Source organism: Hypanus sabinus, chromosome 13 (assembly GCF_030144855.1).
Source record: "Hypanus sabinus isolate sHypSab1 chromosome 13, sHypSab1.hap1, whole genome shotgun sequence".
Taxonomy (NCBI): domain Eukaryota; kingdom Metazoa; phylum Chordata; class Chondrichthyes; order Myliobatiformes; family Dasyatidae; genus Hypanus; species Hypanus sabinus.
In genome coordinates this window covers 78,953,332-78,977,432 of record NC_082718.1, presented here as the reverse complement: position 1 = coordinate 78,977,432, position 24,101 = coordinate 78,953,332, and the positions used below count along the sequence as shown (strand labels likewise).

At 41.8% G+C, this 24,101-nt stretch overlaps 1 protein-coding gene across 1 annotated transcript in view; it reads left to right on the top strand.

Moving 5' to 3' along the window:
• LOC132404022 (probable E3 ubiquitin-protein ligase HECTD4) overlaps window positions 1-24,101 on the top strand; it is a 314,805-nt gene that overhangs the window by 58,270 nt on the left and 232,434 nt on the right. Inside the window, exon 5 of the mRNA XM_059987975.1 lies at window positions 6,183-6,291. Within this exon, the coding sequence (XP_059843958.1) occupies window positions 6,183-6,291 (109 nt within the window). The remainder of the gene's footprint in view (window positions 1-6,182; window positions 6,292-24,101) is intronic.

Sequence of the window (24,101 nt, the reverse complement as noted above, 5' to 3'; positions counted from 1 at the left end):
GGCAGATGGAGTTAAGTCCAGAGAAGTGTGAAGTGATGCACTTTGGAAGGTTGAAATTGAAAGCAGAATAGAGGGTTAATGACAAGATTCTTAGCATTCTGGAGGTGTAGAAGAATCTTAGGGTCCACGTTCATAGATCTATCAAAGTTGCCAAACAAGTTGGTTAAAAAGGCCTATTGAGTTTTGGCCCTCACCCGTCGGGACATTGAGTTTGAGGTAATGTTGCAGTGCTATATAACTCTAGGTTAGATCACCCTTGGAATATTGTGTTTGGTTTTGGTCACCTCATTATGGGAAGGATGTGAAAGCTTTAGAGAGGGTGTAGAAGAGATTTATCAGGGTGCTGCCTGGATTGGAGTGTCAGTCTTATTAGCATAGGTTGAGCGAGCAAGGTGTATTCTCTTTGGAGTAAAGGAGAGGTATTCTCTTTGGAGAGGTGACCTGATAGAAGTGTGCAAGATGAGAGGCACAAATAGAGTGGATATTCAGACTTTTTACCATGTGAGGCAACATAATTTTAAGGTGATTGGAGAAAAATATACGGGTAGGAATGTTAGTGGTAGGTGTTTTACTTAGAGTGGAGAAATGGTATTAATATTTTCAGATGATCTGACTTCAGGGTAGGTTTGTGACAGCTTCAAGACTACTTGATCATTTTAAATGTGTAGCTATAATTTGGGTTCCTAGCAAATTTCTGGTCAGAATTAATTAGTTTTTTCTAAAGCAGCAGAACTTAGCCACTGTCAATATGACTGGTGTTTGTGATATAATGTTATTTATATTTAATTGGAGTGATTTGATGATGTATGGAAAATGACATTGTAAATCACGTTTATATATTTTTTGCTATTTTAGGGTTAACTTTACTGCATTTTTTACATTGACACCAGGTTTGCCAAAAGGTTAACTCTTCATAGACTAGATATACTGTGTCAGGTGTTTTATTTAGAAAAAAGGACATATTACAACTTGAGCATTAAGATGCATTACTCCAATGGAGGAAAGTTCTGCAAACTTTCACTGTGGGGTATAGACCATTTATGGAGACTATTTGCTGACTATTCACAAAACATTATTCAGAAGCTGTACCAGCCATAATTTTGTTATTCCATTTGCACTTCTATTAAATTTAGCCATCCAAATGTAATCCCAGCTGGGATTGGCTAACATGCTTAATATGCTAGAATATACATTGTACATTAGCAAATTGGATGTGAATGTAAAAGGTATGGCAAGTAAATTTGCAGATGATTGAAAATTGTTGACATTAGAGATAACTAGGAAGGTTGTCTAGGTAAGATGGATCAGCAGAATATTTGGATAAACCAATGGCAAATAGAATTTAAATCTGACAAATGTGTAGTGATACATTTTGGGAGTGCAAACAAGAGTAGGACATGCATAGTAAAAGTTAGGGCACCAGGGAGACAAACAAAGGGACTTTGTCGTACAAATCCCTAAATCACTAAAAGTGGCAGCACTCATGGAAATTTACCTTTGTCATCCTTGGCATAGAACACAATATCTGGGACACCATGTTACAACTTTATAAAATGCTGGTTAGGCGACACCTGTAGCATTTTATGCAGTTATAGTTGCCACACTGCAGGAAGGATGTGATTGCTGGTAAATCTCTGCACCGGGATTTTGCCTGTATTAGAGCATTTCAGTTATAAGGAGAAACTGTATATGATAGATTTTTTTTTAGCTGAAATGGACAAGGCTGAAGGGTGACTTTATTGAGATATGTCAAATAATGAAGGAAGAAGATAGTATTTCTCCCCCTAATGTGAATGTTGTCTAAGATGCGGTATAGCTTTTAGGTGAGAGTTAAGAAGTTAGAAGGGATTCTGAGGGGGTAGAGAATAGTTGTGATTTAGAATGTGCTGCTTAAAGAGATGGTAGATGCTGATACAACAGTTAGGCATCCAGACAATACATGAATTGCCTAGGCATAGACCTAATGTAGTTAAATTGGTTAGTGTGATTAGCTATAGCAAGCTTTTTGGATATGATGAACAGAAGAGCTGGTTTCTGTGGCATATGGCTCCAGATTTATGATTGGTTAATGTTATTTCCTGTACACAAGTGTAAAGGAGAACAAAATTTTTATTCTGGATCCAATGCAGCACAAAAGAAATCACAAGATAAAGAACACAATAATAATAAAAAACACAATACATATAAATAAGATAGCTTGTATACATTGATTGTATGTTAGGCTGTAAATAATTTGACTGTCAGGAAATAAATTAGTGGTGGAGTTGGTGAGTGGAAGTGTTGATAACTTTACTGCTTGGGGAAAATAACTGTTTTTGAGTTTAGTGGTCCTGGCCTGGATGCTACATAGCCTTCTTGATGGGAGTGGGACAAACAGTCCATGAGAAAGGTGATTGGGATATTTCATGATGTTACTGGCCCTTTTCTGGCAGCTTTCTGCATACACGTCCTTGATGATGATTAGGTAGGTTCTGGTGATGCATTTGACAGTTTTGACTACTCGTTGCAGTATAGTTTCCGTACCATGCCGTGATGCTGCTTGTCAGGGATACTCTCTACTGAGCATCTGTAGAATGACATGAGTATGGATGTGCAAAGTCCAGCTCTCTTCAGCCTCCTCAGAAAGTAGAAATGTTGGTGAGCTTTCTTGACAATGTAGAATGTCTTCTGGGGCCATGTAAGTTTATGTGTGATGTGTTAAGGAAGAGGTTATGAACCCGAAGAGCTTGAACCAAGCTATAAAAGGGACATTAACATTGCTTGGCTATAAACTGTATGTCCTAAATGGTCAGAGGGAGGTAGCAAGTCACAATGCAGAAATATTTGAATGTTGCAACATAACAGGAAAATAAGAGTTCATCTATTCTAACTTGGACAAAAAGGAGGAAAAGTATAAATAATAAGATAAGTAATGTAAGCGGAAGTTGGTCATTAAACCTTTGTGCTTAATTTGCCATTCACTAATCTCATCTCCTCATTCCCTTGCTATCTAAAAATATGTCAGTCTCCTTCGTAAAAATACTCAGTGACTAAGCCTCACCAGCTCCCTTGGGTAGAGAATTACAAAAATTCTTTGCCCACTGGATAAATAAATTTCTTCTTATCTCAGTCCTGAATGGCTTAGTTTGAGATTATCATCACTGGTTCCAGTCTCCCTCCCTAGCTTGGATAAACATCATTACTGCATCCATCTTGTCAAGCCCTGTAGGGATTTTGTTTATTTCAGTGAGGTCATTTTTCATCTTTCTAAATTCTAGAAAGAGTTAGCCTGGTCTGCTTAACCTCTTTTGTGGGACATCTTTCCTGTGTTTTTATCCAAAGTGGTGTAATTACTTGGGTATATCTCTGTAAGTAAGATTGCTTTTGTACAGATTTGTTTCAATGTGCAAATTTTTCCATCTTCCTCAATTTCAAATCTGTTGTCTGCCACAGAGAACATCACCATGCCAAATAAATATTCAGAGGCTCTTTGGTTGTTAGTCTGCTGTGAAATAACATTCAGGGTGTGCAGATTGAAATGTGGAGAGCTCGTGAAAGTGTATCTATTTTATTTGACACTTGAGTTATGTGCAATTATTTATTTACATATATTACATGCAGAAATTTCAACTCTGCAGCCAGGTTCCTGTCTTCACTTTTTTATGTGATTATGAAAAACCTATTTAGCTTTCACTTTATCAGTTCTTTCCCTCAAATCATCACCATTACTTCATTGACCAGTGAATGCCACAAAGAAATGAAATTGCTCAGTAGACCATGTACATTTTCTGCCATTTGAAAGCCAGGCGTAGCATTCTAAAGGCAAAATCCTACTCCTCAAGGCAGCCATATCCTAAAAAATGCTGGAAAAGGTCTAATTTCTACCAAGTTGTTGTTAATTATATATGTTTTGGTTAATTAAAGACATTTTTTCCAGGTGTTTAGTATTTTTCATTTTTATTTGTTAAAACTAAAATTATTTGGGCCCCTAATTTATTATTTGTAATGGTGTGCAGGTTACATAATACTTTTCCAACAGTCCTGACCAATTAATTATATATAGGTGAACGTATTAATAGAATTGCCTGTTTCTATTAATAATAAAGCTTTCCAATGTTTTTATAGAGTCCAACAGGGATTAATGTTTTCGTTGAAATTTGAAAAAGAGTATGTTGAATAATAGTATATTGAGATGAATATAATTTAGGACAGTGATTTTTGCAAACCAAATAATTTTATAGATTTGCCATTTGAATTTTTTTGCTGGGATTGTGGGAACGTACAGTCCAGCGACTGTGCATTCACTATTTTGTCAATAAACCAGAAATGTGATCTGACATGAATTGTCATTATGGACCTGCAGTTATTATTGACTGATCAATTTGGTAGAAGATCTGGAGCCAGCTTCCGAATGCAATTTGTATAACCTGAGGTGCCAAAAGAATGGACTTGCAGCTTCACTTTCCACATCAAATGTACTTGTTTAATTCTCTGATTGTATCTTATTTTATAGATTATGTAAGTTATTTGTGAGAATTTTCAAATTAATTTGGGCATAAAATGAAGCCATGAAAATATTGATTAGGAAGCTGAAATGGACAATGTATCAGTGCATTTGGGTAATGCTTTCTGAATTATGATGGAAACTAAATGTCTTTTAGATTACTAGTACCACATTTGGCTTGTATACTTTTACTGTTTGACGATGTTAGCCAAAATTTGGGTATTTGGTTCTATGTTAAAGGTACAGTAAAAAGGTAAAATGTTATCTATTTTTAAATTCCTGTTTATCTCTCTATAACTGCTCCCAACCATCTGTTGTTTCGTAATTAATTTTCATTTCAATGAAATTGATCATTTTATAATAGACCTTCAGGATTAATGATTGTTAGTTTGTGTTACTTATAGTAATTTATTTTTTTTTAGTAACAATGAAACATATAGTAAGTCATCTACAGTATTTGCTAGTGAAAAGACTCCCAAAGTAGTACATGAGACATCCTAGGAAACATCTCAGCATCATGTACTACTTTGGACTCGTTTCACTGGGAAATACTGCAGATGACTTACTAGATGTTCCATTGTTATGAACGGGTTTGTTAAAATAGATGTACTGTTGTGCAGGATTCCAAGTCTGTCTGGTCATGGATGTATTTGTGGGGAAGCAAGATAAATCAAAGAATGGAAGATTGGTTTTATAAATGTAATTAGTTGGAAGTTGCACGTTAATGCAGCATAAACACTTGAATAGACAGGGTGGGGTGACTGATCTGTTTATACAGTGCAATTTCTGTGTAGCAATATGTAATTTATCATACTGTTGCTTGAGTTTTTTCAGTTAAAAAATGAATAATTCTATCTTGATCGGTAATGAAATTATCAATAATTATAGCTGTTACTTAACAAAATATGGATTCTTTGAAAGCAGATCTATTAAGAATGGGGTGTAAATGGCTTTCTTTCAGAAAATAAAAGATTATGATGGGGATTATGCAATTCAGTTGCTGGCATATTTAATCAAATGAATTCAGATCCAATTTGTAATACTAGGTATTGATTTTCATTATAATTGGGAAACATCTTTGTTCTTTTATGATCGAGTATGGAGCTATTTATGATTTGCATATTTTTTTGATTGATGCTTAAGTATGGGTCTGCTTCTGATTTGCTCTTGCCAAGAGCAGCAAAGTCTCTTCATCCTTTACTGCTTTGATCTCTTAACTAACACCTGAAGAAGTATTGAATACCGGTTTCTGTCATCTTTGCAACTGTACAATAATTTTTTTCCCGTGATGTAAAGACTGCAGGGCGTACTGGTCTGAGTATATTCAGACAGTATACTTGCAGTTCAGCATTGGTGTAATTATACCTCAGATTCGGGAGCTGAAAATATTTTGCAGCATTTTTCCAAAAGACTGAAAAAATTGAGTAAAAATAGGTGAAATTCAGCCATGGCAATTTATACCTTGCCTGGTATAAATTTGGTAAGAGAAATTGCATGATGGCTGGTGGGTAATAAAAACATTAAAATTGTACAAAAATATCGGTAGTACTCCTTCCTCAAAAACAGAAAAAAATGCCAAATTTCCTTTAAAATTGAATCTGCAAGTGTGTTCAGAAGTATAAAAGTGCCTTTATGCTATTGTAGGCCTATTTTGTACTAATCTGTTGATTTTATACATGGTTGTCTTTGTGTATTTCAGATGCAGATTTGGGTCGCTGTCTTGCAACTGATGGAATGTACCTGTACACAACTAACTCCGTTGGCAAAGGGATCAGCAAGCTGGGTTCAGGGCTCCATGGGACACTACGGTAATTGTCTGCAAATAGCCAGAGTGATTAAACATGGCAATGTTTTGTGGTGATACTAGTGGAAAATGTGTCATATTTAAATGAAATCAAAAGCTACGTCAAAATTGCATTTGATGAACATCCACCTATTAAAGCAATCACATTTCTTCTGTCTGTTTTGCAAGTTTGTTACTCTTAAGAGTTCATCTCATAACTGTTTGATTTGCAACGCATATCATGTAGTATAAAGTTGAAGAACAGATGGCTATCTGACAGCAACCTAAAGAGAAAGTGAATGTGTTCATGAGGGTAGATATTGGAGCCATTGATTAATCACAACTTGTATGAACAATTTGTTTTTATAAATCAATATCAGTATTTCTGAATGCAAAAATGACACCAGATTGGGATGGGTGGTCAGTGTTTAGTATAGCCGCAAGTTGCAAGATGTTAAAAAAATGTAACAAACAATAAATGGACATAATTTACAAATGAAATGAAAAATTTTATAAAATAAATAAAATGATATGCAGATCATATGTCTGAAATAAAACAAAACATTGAAAACACTCAGCAGGTCACGTAGAATCTGTGGAAAAGAAATTGTTAATTTTTCAAGTCTGTGTCCTTTTATTAGAACTGGGAAAGCGATCGACTCAGTCTGATGTTGTAGAGAAAGTGGAGGAGGGTTTGAAGGTCAAAATTGACAAAAACAGGCTTCACTCTAGCTGAAGAAGAACTGAGGTCAGGGTCCCAGAAAGGATTGAAGCAAAGATGCATCCTGCAAAAAGGTGGTCTTTCCTTTGGCCTCTGTGATTTTCCATAGTTAGTCCTTTGATCTGGATAAAGTAGGAGAAGGTGAAGGGGAAAAAAATCATGTTTTACAGAGAAACAGAGAATCAAAATATGCAAGACCAAAAGACTTTGGATGGACCAAAAGACTTTGGATGTTTAAATACATAAATTACAATGCACTGTGAAAGCTAATCAAGGATTCCAGTTTGTCTGGAGGAATTAAATTGAGGAATAGAATTGAGAATTGTGAATTGTGCAGTTGAAGTTGTTTAGCTAGGAAAATAATACAGATAAACAAGAGAGGGGTAATGGAAATTTACCAAGCTAACATTGAGCTATAAAGTTGTAGCCATGCAGGGAGTTGGGAAAGAAAAAAACCCAACTTGGTCTCTTTTGAAAAGAGAAAGTTGAAGAGTATCATAAAGCAAAATTTTAAAAGAAATAATGACTAGTTTTGAGGGGAGAAATGTTTCTATTTGCAGTAAATGCAGAGGCCATCAGTGTTGCATGTGTTACGAAATCCCGTAACTGGATCACTTACCAGCAAAGATAGAGAGGTCCGTTGAAGTCTGATGGTACTATTTTTAAAAGTATTTATTGATAAAGGGCACAAAATAAGATTAATGCAAACATTCAGATAATATACGTCATCAATACTAAATCTAAAGCGAGGGTATAATAATAACCAATAAGAAATAGCTCTATCGTTGTCTAGGGGATAATGTATTGTCTGATGGAAAGATAACAGTCACTGTTAGTTCATTCAAGCTGCAGCGTTTTTGGGTTTAAGAGCGAGGCGTTTTAAGTTTGCCCAGGTCTTTTATGATGCCAATCCGTTGAGTCGGGAGTGGGTTCCCCGTAGTTAGCCAAAAGCCGTTTTCTGTTGTTATGTCCACAGCCCCCTCCTTTGTGAGAATCGCAAGAGCACTAGTTGGGGGGGGGGGGTCAGTAGACCCAGGAAGTGGGAGAGATAGAGACGTGCTGAATAGACACAGGAAATGAGAAAGAGAGAGACTTGCCGAATAGTGCGTTCCACCGGGATGCAAAACAAGGCGACATTGACTGTTGTCTCATGGAGACCACGTGTAAAGCCCTCGGGCAAAGTGGGCTGGTTGAGAGAGAGATTGCATCATCCCAACCTGATTGACACCTGCGACCCCGTGAAGAAGTATAAAGGAGGGTCTGAGGGGGACAACCCCTTCAGACGCACCAAGAAGACACGATAACGATCCCGTCGTAGCGGGAAGCCATTTTGAAGGAAGCCACGTGCGTTAGATTCCGGGCCTGGAGTCTGTGGCTGGAATCACGGAAAACCGCTTTTAACTAACATCGGCGGGGAGCCCGTTCCCCTGATTCAACGGATTTGCTTCATAAAGACCCGGGCAGGTTTTCGTTTTCTCACCAATCTCTCTCTCTCTCCAACACGTGAAACCTAGCGATTCCCAAAAGGCTGAAGCCTGCAGACTTCTGAGTGACTTTTATATTTCCAACGGACAATATATTATCCCCTAGACAACAGTAGAGCTTATTTCTTAATGATGATTATTACTATACCCGCGCTTTAGATTGAGTATTGACGACGTATATTATCTGAATGTTTGTATTAACCTTACTTTTGTGCCCCTTTATAAATAAAAATGTTTGAAAATAGTGCCATCAGACTTCAACGGACCTCTCTATCTTTGCTGGTAAGTGATCCAGTTACGGGATATGTTCCAGCCACCAATTCCAGCAATGGAACTGAGCGCACGTGGCCTCCTTCAGATGACTTCCTGCTGTTATGTGGTCGCTTAACGTTTCTTCTGGTGCATCTGAGGGACTGTTCCTACAGACCCTCTTTTATCCTGCCTCGTAGGGTCGTAGATGTCAATCAGGTTGGGGGTGTGCACTCTCTCCCTCAACCAGCCCACTTTGCCTGAGGGCGTTCACGTAGCATAGTAGCTCAATCCACAAATTGGTCTCCAAGAGACAATGGCCATGTCCCGTAGCTTTACATCGCCGGGGAAATGAGCCAGTCTGCACGTCTCTTCTCTCATTTCCTGGGCCCCTTGACCCAACCCAACAGTGATCTTGCGATTCTCACAAAGGAGGGGGCTACGGACGTAACACATGGAATTCAGAAACTTTACATAGAGCAGGGGTTCCCAACCTTTTTTGTACCGTAGACACTTACCATGAACAGAGGAGTCCATGGACCCCAGGTTGGGAATACCTGACCTAGAGAATGGTGGGGATATGTAGAATTTGTCATAAAGATTAGTTAAGGTGATTAATACAGATGCATTAGGAAAAAGCTGGGAAAGTATAAGAAGGAGAAGAAAATAGAGCATTACGCTGATATTTGCACAAAGGATTGGAAGAGGCTTGAGTGTAGCATAAATACAGGCTTGGACTGTAATTTGTGTTGTACTCCATGTAATATATATATATATACTGTACATTGAATTATAAATGGTCACAATGTTTCCTGTTCTTCTGTTTCTCATCTGTTAAGTCTGGGAACTTCAGTAATGCAAAATTAGTAATTCCTGGGATGATTGTTTCAAATGAAAAATTTTGAGATGAATGCAATAGTCAATCAACTATAATGCCTCTCTCTTGTACTATGTTTTGGTCACAAACTATTTAAAAAATGTGAAAGATCAAAAGAAAAGGGTGGTGGTTAATCAAATATCATAGTTTAATATACTCCTGCACCTATTTCCTATGTTTCTAAAACTGAAGCATTCGTCTGCCTTTTCCTTTGATTTGATTTCTTTTCCCCACCCATGACTACTGGGCCATGCACCATCCTGTGGCCAAGTATCATCTGCATGTTAGGTTTTTTAAAGCCACATTCTTCTGAACAAAGGCTGAAAATGTAGTTCTGCTGAATAACTAACCATACCATTCCATGTGACATACTAATATGCAAAATAATATGTTGATGCCATAATTTTTTAGTATTGCCTGTGTTTTTCTGCCTCAAGTTGTATGGTCTTGAGGTCCTTAAAACCATGGTGATCATAGGCAAGGGATTCCCAGGAGTCAGTGAGGATGCGGTACTTAACAAAACTTAAATGCATCCTTTAATCTGTACACTAATGTCTTTCTATGTTAAACTCGGAGAAGTGCATCTGTTTGGGTACTCTAATCAACTCAGTGTAGCTGACAAGAAGTAACCAGGGTAATTGTTTTCAATGCCATCTTTTGAGAATAAGGAAGCTTTTATGATTAGCTAATATTGCTCAGGGTATATGAAATGGTACATCAGGAGAATATATAATATTCCATAAGAATTTATGTTCTCCATATACCTTTCCATTTGTGACAAGATGCAAAAGAAGAAAAGATAATGACAGTGATCAAGCCTTCGATTTGAAATGACCAAATAAAGCCTTAAGCAATTCATTGTTTCAGATCACGGATATAAGAGATTTTATTATGCAAGTGTAACCCCCTGGGTCACCTCAGGCTCTCTCAGCTCGTTCTCGTCTAGGGGGAGCAGCCTTCGGCCCCGCCAAACTGGGTAATCAGCTGGTGTGGATGCTATGTGATGTCCCCACCTCGCCCAAAACAGACAGTACACCGTATGCGATTAAATGAGTACAATTTATAAAGGTTACTATAACTAAGCGATTAATAACGATACAGTAAATATGAAGGAAAAAAATAAAGAAAAGGCACCAAACTTATCAAAGTCCAAACCACTTCGTGCACAACCGTTGGAGCTCAATTACTGAAGTCTTCTGGCCTCCATTCGATCCCCTCCGAACTCCTCGACTCGCAGCTCAGGACCACCCAAAGTGGTCAACCAAACACATCTATCGTCATCTCCTCTCCTCAGGGTATCTCCTGGCCTTGGACCCCCACTTGGGGTCCGTTCCTCGCCCAGCTTACAGCATTGCGTCCTCTCTCTCTCCGCCTCGCGGCGATCTCCCCAAAATGCCTGCCAACAATAGCTTACAGACTCAGAAGAAAGAACAACATTAATCCCAATTGGTTCACAAAGGAATACAATTCTCGTTATCAGTAAATTTTACCCCAAACACGCTTCCAGCACTCTCTCGCAACAAAGAAGCATTCCTACTTATAACAAAACAAAGAAGCCATTTTCGATTAACATACACTGTAACAAAGAAAAAGAAGCTACTGTAGCGGTATGCTATACGCAGCGCTAAAATTACGACACGGAGTCGGTAACTGCAGTCGAAGGAAAAAAACTTTATTCGAAAACTTCAGCCTCACTTTTAAGCCTCTGTCAACCGGCCCCCCACGGCGCAGAGGCTCCAAAGCTCTGTGCTCGCAAACCCCCGTAGGCTATCTAATTGTGAGTCGGTTCAGATAAGCTAGGAAATGTGTCGCCACATAACCCCCCCCAGAACCGGCGATACACCCCCCAATGTCCACAGTCTGGGCCAGAACCTGCTTGGGAGATTGGCCTCTGCGCCGAGGCGCCGGAAACTCGGCCGGTTGCGCCAGGTCCACATGGGCCGGCTTGAGGCGGTCCACCGTGAAAACCTCCTCCTTCCCCCCAACGTCTAGCACGAACGTGGACCCGTTGTTCCGGAGCACCATAAACGGCCCCTCGTATGGCCGCTGCAGCGGTGGCCGATGCCCGCCCCTTCGTACAAACACAAACTTACAGTTCTGTAGGTCTTTGGGTACGCAGGTCGGGTGCCGCCCATGCTGTGAAGTGGGTATGGGGGCCAGGTTACCGAGCTTCTCGCGAAGTCTGCCCAGGACTGCTGCGGGTTCTTCCTCTTGCCCCCTTGGGGCTGGTAGGAACTCCCCGGGGACGACCAGGGGCGCGCCGTATACCAACTCGGCCGACGAGGCGTGCAGGTCGTCCTTGGGCGCCGTGCGGATGCCGAGTAGGACCCAGGGAAGCTCGTCCGCCCAGTTGGCTCCTCGCAGGCGGGCCATGAGGGCCGACTTCAGGTGACGGTGGAAACGCTCCACCAGCCCGTTCGACTGTGGGTGGTAGGCAGTTGTGTGGTGCAGCTGAGTCCCCAAAAGGCTGGCCATAGCTGACCACAGGCTGGAGGTGAACTGGGCGCCTCTGTCGGAGGTAATGTGGGCTGGTACACCAAAGCGAGATATCCAGGTGGCGATCAGGGCTCGGGCGCAAGATTCGGAGGTGGTGTCGGTGAGTGGGACCGCCTCTGGCCATCTTGTGAACCGGTCCACAATAGTCAGGAGGTAACGCGCTCCGCGCGACACTGGCAGGGGGCCCACGATATCCACATGAATGTGGTCGAAACGCCGGTGGGCGGGATGGAACTGCTGCGGTGGGGCTTTGGTGTGCCGCTGCACCTTGGCCGTCTGGCAGTGCATGCACGTTCTGGCCCATTCACTGACCTGTTTGCGGAGTCCGTGCCAAACGAACCTGCTGGAAACCATCCGGACAGTTGTCCGGATGGAGGGATGCGCCAAGTTATGAATGGAGTTGAAAACGAGGCGCCGCCATGCTGTCGGGATGACCGGTCGGGGCTGGCCGGCGGCGACGTCACAGAGTAGGGTCCTCTCACCCGGGCCCACGGGGAGGTCCTGGAGCTGCAGACCGGAGACTGCGGTCCTGTAACTCGGAATCTCCTCATCCGCCTGCTGTGCCTCTGCCAGCGCCTCAAAGTCTACCCCTTGGGAAAGGGCATGAACGGTAGGGCGAGAGAGCGCATCCGCCACGACATTGTCCTTACCCGAGACGTGCCGGACATCCATCGTGTATTCAGAGATGTAGGACAGGTGGCGTTGCTGGCGGGATGACCAGGGGTCGGATGCTTTCGTAAACGCAAAGGTAAGCGGTTTGTGGTCCGTGAACGCGGTGAAGGGCCGACCTTCTAGGAAGTACCTGAAATGCTGGATTGCCAGGTAGAGCGCCAACAGTTCCCGGTCGAAAGCACTGTACTTAAGCTTGGGAGTTCGCAGGTGTTTGCTGAAAAATGCCAGGGGTTGCCAGCGACCTGCGATGAGTTGCTCCAGCACCCCACCGACTGCCGTGTTGGATGCGTCCACTGTGAGGGCAGTAGGGGTGTGCATTCTGGGATGTACTAGCATTGCAGCGTCCGCCAAAGCTTCCTTCGTTTGAACGAAAGCGGCGGCGGACTCCTCGTCCCAGGTAATGTCCTTGCTTGGACCCGACATCAGGGCGAACAGGGGGCGCATGATCCGGGCAGCTGAAGGGAGGAAGCAGCGGTAGAAATTGACCATACCTACGAATTCCTGAAGGCCTTTGATCGTGGTGGGTCGGGGGAAGTGGCGGACCGCATCTATCTTAGCGGGCAGAGGGGTTGCCCCGTCTTTAGTAATTCTGTGGCCCAGGAAGTCAATGGTATCGAGTCCGAACTGGCATTTGGCAGGGTTGATTGTAAGACCGTACTCACTCAGTCGGGCGCAGAGTTGACGGAGGTGGGACAGATGCTCCTGACGACTGCCGCTGGCTATGAGGATGTCATCCAAATAGATGAACGCGAAGTCCAGGTCCCGTCCCACTGCGTCCATTAACCGCTGGAACGTCTGTGCGGCATTCTTCAGGCCGAACGGCATGCGGAGGAACTTGAAAAGGCCGAATGGGGTGATGAGAGCCGTTTTGGGGACGTCGTCAGGATGCATCGGGATTTGATGGTATCCCCGGACGAGATCTACCTTGGAGAAGATCCGTGCGCCGTGCAGGTTAGCCGCAAAGTCCTGAATGTGCGGCACAGGGTAGCGGTCCGGTGTGGTAGCCTCGTTCAGCCTGCGGTAGTCGCCGCACGGTCTCCAGCCCCCCGTCGCTTTGGACACCATGTGCAGGGGGGAAGCCCATGGGCTGTCGGACCGCCGGATGATCCCCAATTCCTCCATCCTCTGGAACTCCTCCTTCGCCAGTCGGAGCTTGTCCGGGGGAAGCGGCCGAGCACGGGCATGGAGGGGTGGTCCCTGGGTCGGGATGTGGTGCTGTACGCCGTGCCTGGGCATGGCTGCTGTGAACTGCGGTGCCAGAACCGATGGGAACTCCGCCAGGACCCTGGTGAAGTCGTTGTCGGACAGCGTGATGGAGCCGAGGTGAGGGGCCGGCAACTGGGCTGCACCCAGGGAGAACGTCTGAAAGGTCTCGTCATGTACCAGTTTCTTCCTGGGCAGGTCGACCAGCAGGCTGTGAGCCCGCAAAAAATCCGCACCCAGAAGCGGTTGGGCTACGGCGGCCAGTGTGAAGTCCCACGTGAACTGGCTGGAGCCGAACAGTAGCTGCACCTGGCGGGTGCCATAGGTCCTTACGGTGCTGCCATTCACGGCCCTCGGGGGGGACCCGGTGCTCTGCTGTGGGTGTCGTAACTCGTCGGAGGTAAAACGCTGATAGCCCCAGTATCGACCAAAAACCGGCGTCCCGACCTTCTATCCCACACATACAGGAGGCTATCCCGATGGCCAGCCGCCGTAGCCATCAGCGGCGGCTGGCCCTGGCGTTTCCCAGGAACTCGCAGGGCGGGCGACAACGGCGGGCTTCTGCACCCCACCGCTGGTGGTAGAAGCACCAGTGTTCATTGGGCCGGGGGTTGGCGGGCTCTGCGGCCGGGCCTGGACTGTTTTGCTGCCGGGAGCGGGGCTGGGAGATCCGTGCGATGGATGCCCCGCTCACCTTTTTGGCGTTCCACAGCAAGTCCGCCCAGGCTGCCACCTTCCGGGGGTCACTGAAATCCGCGTCGGACAGCAGCAGGCGTATGTCCTCGGGCAGCTGCTCCAGGAATGCCTGCTCAAACATGAGGCAGGGTGTGTGTCCGTCGGCCAGAGACAACATCTCATTCGTTAAAGCCGAAGGAGGTCTGTCGCCCAAGCCATCCAGGTGCAGTAAACGGGCAGCCCGCTCGCGCCGTGAGAGTCCGAAAGTCCTGAGGAGCAGGGCTTTGAATTCCGTGTACTTGCCGTCTGCTGGGGGCGACTGTACGAACTCTGCGACCTGGGCCGCTGTGTCCTGGTCGAGGGAGCTCACCACGTAGTAGTAGCGGGTGTCTTCTGAGGTGATCTGGCGAATGTGGAATTGGGCTTCGGCTTGCTGGAACCATAGGTCCGGGCGCTGTGTCCAGAAACCTGGCAGTTTCAACGAAACCGCATGAACAGAGGCGGCGTCGGTCATTTCTGGTCCAAAAATCGTTTGGACCGTCGGGGTCACCAATTGTAGCGGTATGCTACACGCAGCGCTAAAATTACGACACGGAGTCGGTAACTGCAGTCGAAGGAAAAAAACTTTATTCGAAAACTTCAGCCTCACTTTTAAGCCTCTGTCAACCGGCCCTCCACGGCGCAGAGGCTCCAAAGCTCTGTGCTCGCAAACCCCCGTAGGCTATCTAATTGTGAGTCGGTTCGGATACGCTAGGAAATGTGTCTCCACACTACCCCCTTTACACAAGGAAACTCATCAGTAAGAGTAAAATGGCAGGAGTATTGAAAATAGTCATTGTTATAACAACAATTGCTGATTGCTCAAATAATACTAACTGGCACCTGAACAATTCAGGAATGCAAGAACGAAGTTTGAACTTCCTGTTTTAGATTGCTGCTACTAATTAAAGTGATACATCAACTTAATACAGAATAATGAAATAAAGTTTTTGTGTTTACTCCAAGGATGAAGCTAAATGTAATGATGTAGGGAATGTAGAACAACTAATAGCACTAATGCAAAAATGCATGAGGGAGCTTAGCAGTTATCTTTTAAATTGGTAAGAGTAACAAAAGCTGCAGATCAGTTTTGGATTGATTTCTCCACTTGTTCATTTAGTGCGTGGTAAGATTCCACAAATACTGAATCACTTAATTATTTGTCCACATATCAATATGGCATTTAACCTGGCAAAGATGGGGCATCCTAAATTTCGTCTTATCCTCATCTGATAAGAGCATGTATATTACAGCCGTGGTCTGGACTACATCAGAGAGCAGCAAAAGAACTAAATTCCAGAGAGGAAGCATGAGTGATTCCTCTGTCATTTGAAAATTTAAGGAACAATTATTGGAGAGGAAAACAGTTTGTGGTGGTCATCCCAACCTGGCAATGGAAATTAACACTGTAATAATTAGCAAACAGTTTCCATTTGTGACACCTTATAATGAAGCATTTTGCATCTGGATTGCTGAAAGATTCTTTCAAATTTGTAAGATGAGTCCTAAAGAAGGATCTCAGCCTGAAATGTTGATTATTTGTTTATTTCTATGGATGCTCCCTGACTTGCTGAGCTCCTCTAGCATTTTGTGTATATTGCTTTGGATTTACAGTATCTGTAGAATTTCTACTGTTTAAGATTTGTACAGTGTTCAAGCACAAAAGATTTGTACTACAAACATTAAATAAAAATTAACAAAAGTGATTCAGATCATTCTAATTTGGCACTTAGTGCTTTGACATTCTGCTTTGACTTTGACATTTATCAATATAAATATCAAGAGCATTTGACTAAAGAGGCCACAAGAGCAAAGCAAGTGATTAGATCTCAAAGTACAAAGTAAGAATATGGAAGAACATTCTCTATTTGTTTGTACATGTGTTACTTCAGCAGCATGGTGAAAATTTGGCATAATTTATGCCAAAGCAGCCTACTTGATTCACACCCAATTCACCAATTTAAATATTCAGAAACAGAGGCACACACATAATGCAGTGTGCACCATTGACAAGTGCTGTAGTAATTTACCAAAACTGAAATTCATTTCTTTTAATGCACAGTATTTTGATTAGACTTTACCCAGCTACTTTGTACCATAAAGGTATGTTTGCCCTACTCTGAATTGGTGAGAAGGAGATGTTACATATTCTTCAATAGGTATTACTGTGGTTAAGGTTAATTTTTATAATGAGTTATATCCTTGCAAATATGGTAGTGAATAAAGGTAGAAGTTTCAGTTTGTGGGAAATCTGGGTTTATTTAGTTGAAATAGTAAGTTAGTAGGACTAGGAAGGATGTGGAATAACTATAGTAAAGTTTCTATTCTGCTGTTTCAATATGCGGTTTGACAATTAGTGTTGTTTTCTAATTATCCCCTCCTTGAACGTTCTTGCTTTGTGATCGAAGTACAGCACTTTGCACTAAGGTAAAAGTTGAAGAGGGACATTGACAAGTATTGCCTAAAAGCTTCATTTCAGCTTTACTAGAAGCAAATCCTCCACAATCCAGCAATTCTGTTTTTCATTCTGTATATTCAGTAGATAGGGGTGCCTTCAAAGTATCGATATTTGTTGTCCATTCAGACTTGTTTCTGACCAAGTACCTTGGTAGACATTTGGAGAACAGTTGAGAGACATTTGGTGAGATTAAAGTCACATACATGTCAAATCAAGTAAGAATGTCAGGTTTCTGTTAAAATAGTGGGTGGAGCTTAGTTATAATGGCACTAAATGGCAACTCCTTTGCTTGCATCTTTGGAAACAGCTCTACTTCCATCTTCAATATCTCTATTTTTCCTTTTCAGGGTTCTTTTGAAGACCCTGACCTGGAGATGCACGCTGACTTTGGTTCTTTGCGGGAATGGGACATGCACTCAGTATTTCATGACTGGCTGTTATTTGACATGCCAAGGATGCGCCTAAGAGCTTGGTCGCCTTCAGAGGTCCAAGCTCTCATGGCTGTGGAGACGGGCGGATCGAAAGTCGGTGTCCTGGCAGATCGGTGTTTCATGGGAATAGGAAGATCTCTGGTTATGAGGCCCGAGATCTTTGGACAGAGAGCTCGGAAAAAGAGACACAACGGACTTTTAACATTGTAAACCGGTGAGCTGGTTGTTATGTCTCCCCTTTCGCTGTGAAACGGAGACACCTCTCCCTCCCTTACTAGGTATGTCGAATACCAGGTGAACACGTAGTCTTTGGGTTACTGCAAGTTTGTGTCCTTGCTGTTCGCTTATGTGTTTGGTGGTGGGTGCTGATGCTTTTTCTGCTGGCAGGCAAGGGGGATTGTTGTCATGCTGCTGCTTGTGTATGGGAGGGGGAGCAGGAGGAGGCATTGGGGTTCTAACATTTAACTGTCATTCATTCTTTGGGGCACTCCTCTGTTTTCCTGGATGGTTGTGAAGAACAAGCATTTCAGGATGTGTATTGTATACATTTCTCTAACATGAAATGTACCTTTGAACCTTGAGATATTACTTGAACCAAAAGGGCTTTCACAACTGTGCAATTGTTTCATGTTCACAATGACTGATACTAGATTGATTTAATTGCTTGAATTTAATATCCCTAGTTACCATGAGATTTCAATTTTTGATTCCAGATCAGTAGTCAGGGCCTTGTTTACTAGTCCAACAACTTGACCATTATGCTATTGTATTCTTTAACCAAACGATCATAAAATACAATAGGTCTATTTAATGTCAGAGAAATGTGTACAATATACATCCTGAAATTATCCTCTTTTGCAAACATCCACGGAAACAGGAGTGCCCCAAAGAATGAATGACAGTTAAATGTTAGAACCCCAAAGCACCCCTCAGCTCCCCCACCCGCAAAAAGCATTGGCACCCCCCCCCCACCGAGCACTGAAGCATGCAGCAAAGCATCAGTAAAGACATAGAGTTGCAGTACTACTCATTCACCCAGTATTCAGCATACCACAGGCTCTCTCTCTCTCTCTCCCTCCCTGATAAGAGAAAAAGAGCAAGAGGGGAGACATAACAAAGCAACTGGCTGATTTATGGTGTTTAAAGTCTGTTGTGTCACTTCTGAGCTCTACCCAAAGAACTCGGGTCTCTGGGCACAGAGCCAGCAGCCAGCTTGCTGCTTACAATCTTACACCTCCCATGGTGCATCAGGCAGTGGTGGCGGTGCTGGCTTTGAATCCACCTGCCTCCAGAACCACGAAAATCTGGCACCTTGAAGGCACACTAGTCTTCCAAACCACATCCTTGGCGTATCGAAAAGCAGCCAGTCGTGAAGCCCCCAGAGTGGGTCCCATTTCCGCAAAGAGCCGAAGTCAGCATGTAACTTCAGGTTCCAAATCATCAGTGATTATCAAACTTTGTATCTTTCTGATCTGTTAGTTCTTCAGTCAACAAGTAGATTAAAAAAGAGGGAGAGTAAGCCATTCCAGCCCTGCTGTCGTTTATGGATGATTATTTCTGCATTATTTTCCTGGTTGTTCCCCATATCACCAGATCCTACTTTTCAGAAATCTTTTAATCTTGGATAACTATGTATGACTAAACAAATTCTAAGGATAATACTATTTGGCTATCTTTTATGTGTCATTTGGTAGTCTACGTCATTTTGATGAAATTTGCTAAACTACATAATAATGAAATATTTTATGTTAAAAGTGGTTATATTTGAGAGCTTATGTTTTGAATTTGGTCTGGGGCAAATTGTTTTTTTTCTTTCGTATTTGATTTTCCTTTCATGTTTATTCCCTTTGCTTTACCAATTTAATCTGTGCTAGGCTTAGAGAAAATTATTTCCCTTTGGTTGTGATGAATTGTTGGCTGAGCAGCATCGCTGAGCTCTTACTGCGCCATTGCATTTCCTTAAGAGTATGAGATAAATGAGCATCTTTTGCATTTCCCTAGTTTGGAGATGACGTATGAAGCACCATACAAAGGTGTAATACTATTTCTTGATGCAGAATGTTAGTAGATCAGATTGTACCCTTATGCCATATCTTAAACTGAGGGCTATGTCTTTTGTCCATTTGCTAAATCATTGCAGGCTTCAGATTAAAGTATTGGGAACATTTAGCCAGCCGGTAGTGTAGTGGTATCAGCACCGGACTTTGAGACTAATGGTCCCGAGTTTGAATCTGGCTGGTTGCTTGTACTTTCCATCTGTGCTGGGTTGACTGTCAAGCTAGGAACTCAGCCTCATTTTAAAAAAAACGGTCAAATGCTATGAAAGCTGCAAAAATGCCATCTGATGTGCCACAAGTTGTAAAAAGGAACAGCAATTGTGAACGTTAGCACTACTCATTTCTTAGCCTCTCTCACATTGCAAAAGAATAGTGCACTAAAATTGCTCCATTTCAGTGATTTATGATTTCATTTATGGGATTTGAATATTACTATCCCTAATATTTTTTTGAAATGGTTCACATTGTCACTAAGTTGTAGTGTAAGTGCTGATTGTTTCTTTGTGCTACACTACATAATGTGTTGAGAGTTGCAGAATAGATTAGCCGCTTTCTTGATAATGCCAAGACAAATGGAACGATTGATAAACTTGGTCACTGTACTGAAACAACCAATAAGTTTCAAATATGTTACTTTGCATCTTTGAACTCTTAACTCCAAAATGCACATGACTCTGCTTATTGTCATAGTCACTCCAGATAGAATGTACTGTTGAAAGACCTTCATCTGGCTTCATTCTCTTGTATATGAACTATACTTCATCCAGAAGCTTTTGAAACTGGAAGCTACTTTGTGTATTTAATGTTAAGACAGTGTGCTTAGTTTTAATGCAAAATATTATTACTAGTACTGAAAGTTTTAAAAATTGATTCTGGCACCACCAGATCAGACATTAGTGGAGAGAGAAAAATAGCGATAAAGTTCCAAGTTGAGATTTTTTTTTAAATCAGAAAGCACAAAATGAAAATTTAGTAACAGTTGCACATACCAGTATTAGAATTGACATTTTGGGTAAAATTGCTGCTTTTCGCATTTACACTTTGCAATATCATCTCTATATCCCTTTAGTTATTGTCTTTCCTCCCAGCATGGACTTTTATAAACCTACCCAAACCACAACCTCTCCCCCACCCCCAAGTTTAAAACTAATATTTGAGATGAAACTGAGCTCTGATGAAAAGACATATTTCAGTTTTTATTTCATAAAGTTTGCATATGCAGAATCGCAGTAAAGTGCATTATGATTTATGATTTTGTTCTCGTTGAGCTTAATATCTTGCAAAACCTAAAATAAAAAGATTATTTGGTCTAGTAATCCAATGTGTTGCCATGTTGCAGCTTCTGTTCATAATCACCATGACCTCCCTGCTTCATAGAAACTTAATCTCTTGGGAAAGGTGCAAACCCAGAGCTTGAAGTCTTAGATAAAACTAAGGAAAATAATTGGACCACCTTGTGTTCCTCATAGAGGACGTTTACATTCCAGGGTGCCTCAGTTCCTGTCATGGAGAGTTAATATATACACTGAGATTAGCTACCTGCCTTGGCTATTGCTGGTGTTGCTCTAAATAGAAGGGATAGATCACTGTGGAGGATGTGCTTCAAGTCCAAATCCCTGTTTAAAAAGTTGCTTAATCTAATGAATCATTGTCCTGGCTTGAGATACCCTTTTTAGAAACTTAGTTTGTTAAAATGAAATATATTATATGCCCTATTTAAAAAAGTGTGCAAAGGCTAGATTTTGACCTTCCATGCCATTTGTGAATTATGTTCCACTGTGTCAGTAAAATAAATAGTGTAAATAATTTAAGGTGGACCTTAATCATTCCCTCCCTTAATGTTATGCTTAAATTTCTGTTGGCTGTACTCTTCAGTAAATTGATATAATTCTGCATAGAACAGCTCTGGAAGGACATTTTATATGTAAAAGGGACACCACACCACTTACCAGGCTAAATGGGTTCAAGTAAGAAAACTATAGTCCCTTGAAAATGAAAGATTAGCAAGGATAGATATGGGTGTATAGGTATAAGAGTTGAGAATAGAGTAAGAACTAGAATACTCAAAGGTAATGACACAGAGTAGAAATCTGGAGATCTTCTCTGTTCCACAGTTGTTTCCCTCCTGTTACATCTTACCGCAAAAAAAGCTGAAACTAAATCAATTGAAAGTTTCAAAACTGAAATTCACTTATATCAAGAATTTCATATTCAGGAAGAAGGCCAGGTAAATAGAACCACATTACATCAGGTGTATTCAACTTCAGTGTTAGAATGAGCTTGGCGGGGAGTGGGGGGTGAACAAGTGCACTTCTGCATTCTCAAGTACTCATGTTCTGGTGGGCTTGCACACTTTCACCTTAAAGCTCAATATTATTAGCATATGTCATGAAATTTATTGTCTGCGGCAGCAGTGCAATGCAATATATAATAGGAAAAAATTGTGAATTACAGGAAATATATATTAGTTAAGTTAGGTGCAAACATAGGAATAAAAAGTAGTGAGGTAGTATTCATGGGTTTAATGTCCATTTGAATTAACACATTTTAACATGCTTATTTAAATCAAATCATCAGATTAAAAAATCAGAAAATGTAATCATATTGGCTGTCCTTAAATTTAATGTCTATATTTTAATCTTCAGATCTTGTGCATTGTCAGGGTAAATAATGTAAAAAGAAATGTAAACATAAGATAAATTGATTTGCAGTTTAAGCCATTGATTTCAGAAGTGGGTGTAATTTTGTAACTCAATATCTGAATTGCTTTTTTCAATAACAGCTTCAAATCTGCATTTTGTACCTTTGTGTTAACTCTGTATAGTGCTCCTTTCTAATGTACATTTGTTATTTTAATGTCTGTGCTCTAGATTTAGAAGCTTATACTCTTGCTTTTCATCCAAATAGAATACCAAAATGATGAATAATCACTATAGACTTTTTACATTTGAAGTAGCATTTTGTGCTGCAACTTTAAAAGTGAAATATTGAATATTAAACCTGCCTTTGCCAATCCAAAATAAGAGTTAAAACCTATTTTGTAATGTACTGTCAACTTTTAATAAACTTATGCTTTCCTTATCTCTGCAACATCCTGATAAATCTTTGCTCTTTATCAAGGAACTTCATATTGCGTTTTGAGCAAAATTGGTTGTAACATTCTACTTCTGTTGAGGACTAAATAATAGTGATGTGTTTTCCCTTGCCTCAACTGCATTGTCTCTTACAAACCTCATACAAAGTGAAATCAATTGACATAGATAAATACAGGGCTTCGATTCCAGATGAGCTCAATACCTTCCATGCTCGCTTTGACTGTCAAAACATAGAGGAACCATCACAAACTTTCACAGCCCCGTTGACCTCTGAGGCTGATGTGAGAGCATCCTTCAGGAGGGTGAACCCATGGAAATCATCTGGCCCAGATGGGTAACCTAGCCAAGTACTAAAGTCCTGTGCTGATCAACTGGCTGGAGTGTTCACTGAGATCTTGCCTTGGAAGTCTGAGGCACGCACCTGCTTTAGGCAGGCTTCAATTATACTGGTGCCTAAGAAGAGCATGGTAACCTGTCTCAATGACCGGTTGCACTTGCATCCATAGTGATGAAATGTTTTGAGAAGTTGGTGATGAAACATTCCATCTCCTGTTGAGAAGTGACTTGCATCCACTCCAATTTGTCTACGGGCACAACAGGTCCACTGCAGATGCCATTGACTCTTCACTTGTCCCTGAAACATCTGGACATCAAAGATGGAAGCTCTTTATCGACGCAACTCAGCAATACTATCATCCCCTTTAAAGTAATCAGTAAGCTTCAAGACCTTAGCCTCAATACCTTCTTGTGGAATTAGATTCTCGATTCCCACACTTGCAGACCTCCAGTCGGTTCAGATTGACAGCAACATCTCCTCCACAATCTCCATCAGCATAGGTGCACCACAGGCTGTGTACTTAACCCCCTGCTCTGCTCGGTTTACTCTTGTGACTGAGTGGCCAAGCATAGCCCCAATCCCATATTCAAGTTTGTGGTGCCACAACAACAACTTTTTACTGAATGTCACCAAGACTTGGGAGCTGATTATTGATTTCAGATGGTTATTGATTTCAGGAGGAGGAAACCAGAGATCCATAAGCCAGTCCTCTTCTGGGGATCAGAGGTGGAGGGGTCAGCAACTTTAAATTCCTCAGTGTTATAATTTCAGAGGTCCTGTCCTGGGCCCAGAAAGTAAGTACAATTATGGAAAAAGCACGGCAGTACCTCTACTTAGGAGCTTACAAAGATTGGCATGACATCAATAACTTTGACTAACTTCTACAGATGTGTGATGGAGAATATATCAACTGGCTGCATCACAGCCTGGTATGGAAATACCAATACCATTGAACAGAAAATCATATGAAAGGTAGTGGATATGGCCCAGTTCATCACGGGTAAAACCCTCCCCACCATTAAATGCATCTACATGGAGCAT